Source organism: Poecilia mexicana, unplaced genomic scaffold, assembly GCF_051168715.1.
Source record: "Poecilia mexicana isolate PSO_F unplaced genomic scaffold, ASM5116871v1 scaffold_10, whole genome shotgun sequence".
NCBI lineage: Eukaryota > Metazoa > Chordata > Actinopteri > Cyprinodontiformes > Poeciliidae > Poecilia > Poecilia mexicana.
Genome location: NW_028263379.1, coordinates 15,107,617 through 15,113,616, shown reverse-complemented (window position 1 = coordinate 15,113,616; position 6,000 = coordinate 15,107,617). Strand labels below are relative to the sequence as shown.

The following is a 6,000-nucleotide window of genomic DNA, read 5'->3' as shown; positions in this document are numbered from 1 at the left end:
AAATTTAAGTAGGAGGTGGGTTCTGATTCCTGGCATCTGATTGGTTGTCTTAAAATATACGATTTGAGGCGTTTCCAGCGACACAAGCATTTTTCTCACATAAATGTTGTTCATTATTGTAACATTTTGAGTAATTAACCATGCTCTATAACATTCAAATCATTGTATATACGATTTAATCTAACATCTGCACAGGATTGTGTTTTACAGTGTTTATGACCAAGAACAGATCCATCTAATATGATATGGTAGTTATCTATAGACCAGCTATAACAATACACCAATAAAGAAAATGCAGACTGACCATACATAAAAAATATGATAGACTGTTCAAAATGTTAAACAAAATCATGTACTTTAATTCTTAAATTGACCTCCATTCAGTGTAAGGCTGAAGGTATCCAAAAGAGAAAACAAAGTATGCATAAATATGCATTAAACTCTGCCTTCTTTCTGCATACAAAAATATCCTAATACAAAAATATCATAAGGCAGGAAATCACGTTCAATCTGATCATTTTAATTTATATTTTAACTAATTGTTACAACCCTAGCATTTTGTGTGTTGGGTTGTGTGTCTTTCCTTGTGCTCCTCTTTAGTCTTCTTGAGTTTGTCTGTGTAGTAGGTTTTGTTAGTCATATCTTATCTCTATCAAATGTTCCTTTTATGTACCTTTACTTGTGGCATGGTCTCCTGTTTCTATTAGGATTCTGAAAAAGTCATTAGATGTTATTTTTATATGATTATTGTTTTATCTCCAGAACCTCTTCTGGAAAAAAAAAAAAAAAAACAAAGGCTTGAGGAGGAAGTAAGTGAGTTTTGTGGGACTGTGGTTGACAGGCTCTCTGTTCTTCCAGGATGGATCAGTGACAGCAGGATGTCAGCAGGTGGAGCTCGATGTGGAATCCAGTTAGGAGCTATTATGTGTAAAACATCTTTAGAGGAATCCAGAAACCAAAGCAGCAGGATGGGGAACGGAACCAGGAATCTAGAAGGAGGAGGAACCAACACTTGAGATCAATAACAAAAAGCAAATGTATCTATAGGCCTGATTACCACTGTAAGTGAGTGAATCATATGGTGACAATCACAGGAAAAACATCCGTTTGATGTTTTTGTTTCTGCTGCATTTATATATATTTTCTGGTGTGTCACCTTGTGGGGTTGTTTATCAGTCAGTTATCACAACAACAAGTTTGTGTGTGAAGTATAGAGCCAACAGCAAGACAGAGAGAGAGAGTGAGAGAGAGAGAGAGAGATAGGGAGAGAGAGAGAGAGAGAGAAAGAGAGAGAGAGGGAGAGAGAGAGAGAGAGAGAAAGAGAGAGAGAGGGAGAGAGAGAGAGAGAGAGATAGGGAGAGAGAGAGAGAGAGAAAGAGAGAGAGAGTGAGAGAGAGAGAGAGAGAGATAGGGAGAGAGAGAGAGAGAGAAAGAGAGAGAGAGGGAGAGAGAGAGAGAGAGAGAGAGAGAGAGAGGAAGAATAACAGTGGCTTTGAGTTGCTATTCACTTGTTGTTCGGCATTATTTTCCGTTTGATGTGGCTCACTGTGGCCATTGTACTTTGAGTTTGAGGCACTTTCTGAAGTAAAGTGAGGCTAGATATCTGAGTTTGTCATAGTGGAAATATTGATGAGACTGTCTCTAAAATAACATTTTCAGCCTGGATTGCGCAGCCGTTGAAAATTAGGTGACACAAATAGAATTGGGTATCTGGTATGAGCTGAAACTTCTGGAACCTGCAATAGAAAAAATATCCCAACCTCAGAAGATGTGTTTTCATCTTGACACCGCTCTTTGGATCCATTTATTTGTGGATTTGTATTTTCTCACATGAAGATCATCAAATCAAAGTACAAATCTAGAATGACTGATTGACACCTGCTGGCCTGCCTGAGGTTTGCAATGAGCTTCTACTGCTCAGACAATGAGAAGCTACTTCCTCAGAGTCAGAAGTCCCATTAACAAAGAACTGCACAAAGTTTTCTTTCACTTTAAAATGTCTGTTGGAACTGGGGTATATTTGCATATAAAATATGTCAATAGAGTTTCATTTATAATTTTCACATCTGTCATATGATCGCTCTCAGAAGATTTTTGAGTTGTAGCTCTTGGTTCCTAAAGGGTTGGGAACAACTGGCTTTATGTAATGTGCTGCCATCTATCACACCTATCTTATTAGCGTTATAACGTTATATTTTTTTTTTTTTGTTGCAGTTTCGTAAACGTTTCCTTGATAAATGCCACGACCTAGAAGGAGTCGATCTATTGAAGTTGTTTTTTAGCACTCCCAGTGATGCTGGAGTCTTCACCTTCGGCATATATGTGTCACATATGTAGCGTATCAACTGTGTAGGTATTGCAGGATGTCCAGCAGAGTAGTCATTTTTTATTATTATTATTAGAGTGCAACTGCAGTGGCATCAAGTTTGAAATGAGGTTTTCCATATTTTTCACAATTTACAAAAACTTGCATGATCTTGGAGGTCATGGACACTGTGGTTAATCTGGTTGACTCTACTAAAATCCGTCTGGTAGAGTTAAGCTGATATTTATCATTTGATCGATTTATTTTACATAATGGTTCATAGGATAAAAACATCAAATGAAAATTGAGCACATGACATGACTCATGGAAAAGTACCAAGAATTTTGATGCTTTCGTTTCGTTTCACCAGATGTATACGTGGTCTAACCAACGAAATCCATTCAAGGTTTTACGACAAGTCATTGGAGATTCAGAAAATCTTATAAATAGTAATTTTGTCTTCGCTAATTGATAGTCATTGTATTTTATTTACATATATATGTGTGTATATATATATAAAACTTAAATTAAGACAAAAGACAAAAAACTTTTCTGCAGTATGCTTTATGTACTATGTCCTAGGTTTTCTGCATTCTGCATTCTTCAAAATGTTTTAAATATTTTTAGAAATCATTTGTAATCAACTTATTAATAAGTAGCCATGGACACTAATTAATTATTTATCAGAAAATTCTTCATAAAACATTTTGTAGTACTCATCACCTTTTAAGTAACCACCAATCCCTCCTAATAATTTAGTTTATACTTAATGAAAACAGAATTGTAATAATTTAATGTTTTGTACAAGAATTTTAAAAGACCAAAGATTTGACAAAAAGATGTATTTTATGTGCATTTCCATAAAGACAACGTACAAAAATCATGACGTATACATGACTTTTTCACAAAACCAAACAAAAACATTATTCCCTCTCACTTTGACACACTATGCTATTTACAGCTATCATTAGAATACAAGTTGACTGCATTTGGTTTTCAAATTTTACTAATATTTGTTTTAATTGCCATGGAAATGAGATTGTTGATTGTATCATAAGTCTTGCATTTGTTTCTTTGAATTCACCTCTAAATTTGTCTCTTTTTTAGACTATTTATATAAGTTACCCTTTCTGAGGTTGAGAATTACACTGCAATATGTTGATCTCTAAAAAAATACTGCAGTCTCTTGGGTCTGCAGTTTTTATTATTCGATATCATTATTGAATATATAATTGAATAATAATTCAAGTGATATTTCAGTCTGGATTACATGCAGACTATCTTTTATAAGTGTATTTTAAAACAGGGATTAAGATCTTCAGCTCGACAGTAGAATAATCAGTGCAAACAACATAAAAAGCAAAATATTTGACTATAAAACATTTCTTAAAACATACCTTTGAAGATTTATAGCAGGCAACAAAATAAATTCAGATTTTTGCGTATGCTGCTCCCTGCTAAAATATAATCTAATCTTTACTTTTAACTTTTAACATAAAATTCATAGCATGACAGCCATTGGAAGAGTCAACATTGCAAAAAAACATAATGTGCAAAGAATAAACTATGGAAATATATACAATTTTTCATATAAGGACAGCCAGTTTGAATGGTGTAAAAAAATCCTCTGAACTGGTTACACTCACCATTTTTCTGAATGTTCACAAAAACAATGATTGGCATTAATTGGCTAAATTAATTAGACATTATTGAATCCCTAAATTCCTGACGTGTGTGTAGATTGTCTCCTCATGTGTTGCTTTTATTTTTCGTCTTTCTGCTTTTCCAATATTGGTCTTGGTGAAGGTTGGGGCAGCATAAACCAAACAGTGTGCATCTCTCTGTAGAAAGTAAAAAAAAATAGCTTAGGAAAGTAATTTACATGTAAGCTCTAAACAAATATTTATGTCTTTGCTCCTTTACCTGTTCTTTCGGCTGAGTATCACATCCTGTGACAGCATCTGCTAAACATGCGACAGAATTTCTCATAAAAATGTAGAACCTATAATTTACTTCTACAGATCACCTTGAAAGTGATGTGTGAAACATACCGTTGCAAAGATGTGAAGCTTTCTTCATCAAGGTGTAGATGAGGCACATAATGACAACTAGACATCCACCCACAGCCACGCACAGCAGTAGAAGTATTTTAGACTTCCAAAAACTGAATTGTTCTAGAAAAAAGTACAAAGAATAATATTCTTATTATTATGAGTAATTTTATTCACCTCAACCTAGAAAAATTTTCTACATACCTTGAACATGCAAAAATGTTCCATTTCCAAAAAATAACTCTTCATGTGTGGCCACAGCACAGTAGTAAGTCCCAACATCAGAGGCTTTAATGTCCTTGGAGAAACTGTAGACACATTCTTGATTCTCCAGACATTCATTTCCACTTTTTCTATCAATGTAAATTAAACTGGGATGAGACTCATCTGGTCCAGTTTTGAGCCAATATACCCTGTGATCAGTTGGGCATGTTCTGCTCTCACAGTCAGAGAAAACCGAACACCTTAGAGTCACCCGGTCTCCTGGAAAGACAGGGTCAGATAGAGGCTCCTGAATTACAGTAGTGAGAGCTGATTCTGGGCCTGGAGAATACAAAAAAAAAACTTAAAATAAATACATTTTATGTGACTACAGAATAGAAAATTGTTTTCTAATATTTATATGCAGAAATACTGTTTTATGCACCTTCAATCTTCAGAAAAATTCCATTCAAAAATATCAGCTTTAATGATTCAACTTTGACGCAATAGTAAAGCGCAGAGTCATTACGCTGAGCTTCTTTTATATGCAGAACAAACGTTCCTTTCCCTTGTTTTGTTGTAAAATGACGAGTTTGGAAAACCTTTTCATAATCAAAAGTTATTGTTTGTCCAAGAGATTCAGGCCAGTTTCCAGAAGAAAATTGGACCCAAAACATATTTTGGGATTGACTGGTAGGTAGGCGAGGACATGTCAGGGTCACATTTTCACCCACTTGAATGGTTTTTGTCTCCAAGTTGTAACCATTTATGACACCTATAAAAAAAAAAAAAATCAACGAAATTATTGACATGAAGCACAAAATGAACTGACAGTATTGATATTTATATATTCTGTACTTACGTCCGTCTCCGAGCAACAACAGGAAATAAAATATGACCACCATTTTCTTTTTAATCATCAAACAGCTGCACAAAAAGACGAGCACAACATGGATGCTTCAGTCTAATATAACACTGAAAAGTGGGAGGGAGGAGCATTGAAACAGTCTGATTGGCCTTTTCTTAACCCTCACTGCCACCACAGTGGAAATTATCAACCATGTTTCCAACTGAAGCTTACAAAATAACACCTACTTCATGTATTTTTTTTTTCATAGTGTTGGTCTTGAAAAAAAAAAACAGCATTTTAATCTAGGAGCTCTAACCAAAGCTACAGGGAGCTTTACCTATTTAATTGGCTTCACCTATTCTTCAAAGATTGCATGTGGGTTTACTCTCTATTAGTATTTTTATCAGTGCTGATGGGTGAAAGATGGACGGGTACTCACTCTGCAAACACTGTTACCTACGGGTATTAAAATAGAGGAAAAGTAACTCAATATTGACTCATTTGTTCAGCTTTCTTTCTGGGTTCATTTTTCATTTGCTCATGTGAGAGAAGATTAGAATACAAAGCTAATTTTCTCTGTTGTGGAGAGAATT

The 6,000-nt window shown here is 34.8% G+C and overlaps 1 protein-coding gene across 2 annotated transcripts; it reads right to left on the bottom strand.

Moving 5' to 3' along the window:
- Nucleotides 1–3,132: 3,132 nt before the first annotated feature.
- On the bottom strand, nucleotides 3,133–5,500 carry LOC106923380 (uncharacterized). 2 transcript variants are annotated; one of them, XM_088009474.1, is made up of 6 exons: nucleotides 5,420–5,500; nucleotides 5,003–5,332; nucleotides 4,561–4,899; nucleotides 4,357–4,479; nucleotides 4,229–4,269; nucleotides 3,133–4,146 (listed from the first exon to the last, which is right to left on the bottom strand). In XM_088009474.1, exons 1-6 carry the CDS (start codon nucleotides 5,475–5,477, stop codon nucleotides 4,012–4,014), a joined length of 1,026 nt encoding a protein of 341 aa, XP_087865600.1. In that variant the 5' UTR covers nucleotides 5,478–5,500; the 3' UTR covers nucleotides 3,133–4,011. The 2 variants fall into 2 exon arrangements, with proteins under 2 accessions (XP_087865600.1, XP_014851854.2); XM_014996368.2 differs by having other exon boundaries at nucleotides 4,229–4,266.
- Between the last annotated feature and the right edge of the window lie 500 nt (nucleotides 5,501–6,000).

Coding starts and splice junctions, on each gene's coding strand:
- LOC106923380 (XM_088009474.1), bottom strand. CDS start 5,477: ATGATTAAAAAGAAAATGGTGGTCATATTTTATTTCCTGTTGTTGCTC. Junction 5,333..5,419: donor GTTGTTGCTCGGAGACGGAC/GTAAGTACAGAA, acceptor TTTTTTTTATAG/GTGTCATAAATGGTTACAAC. Junction 4,480..4,560: donor AACATTTTTGCATGTTCAAG/GTATGTAGAAAA, acceptor ACTTTTTTCTAG/AACAATTCAGTTTTTGGAAG.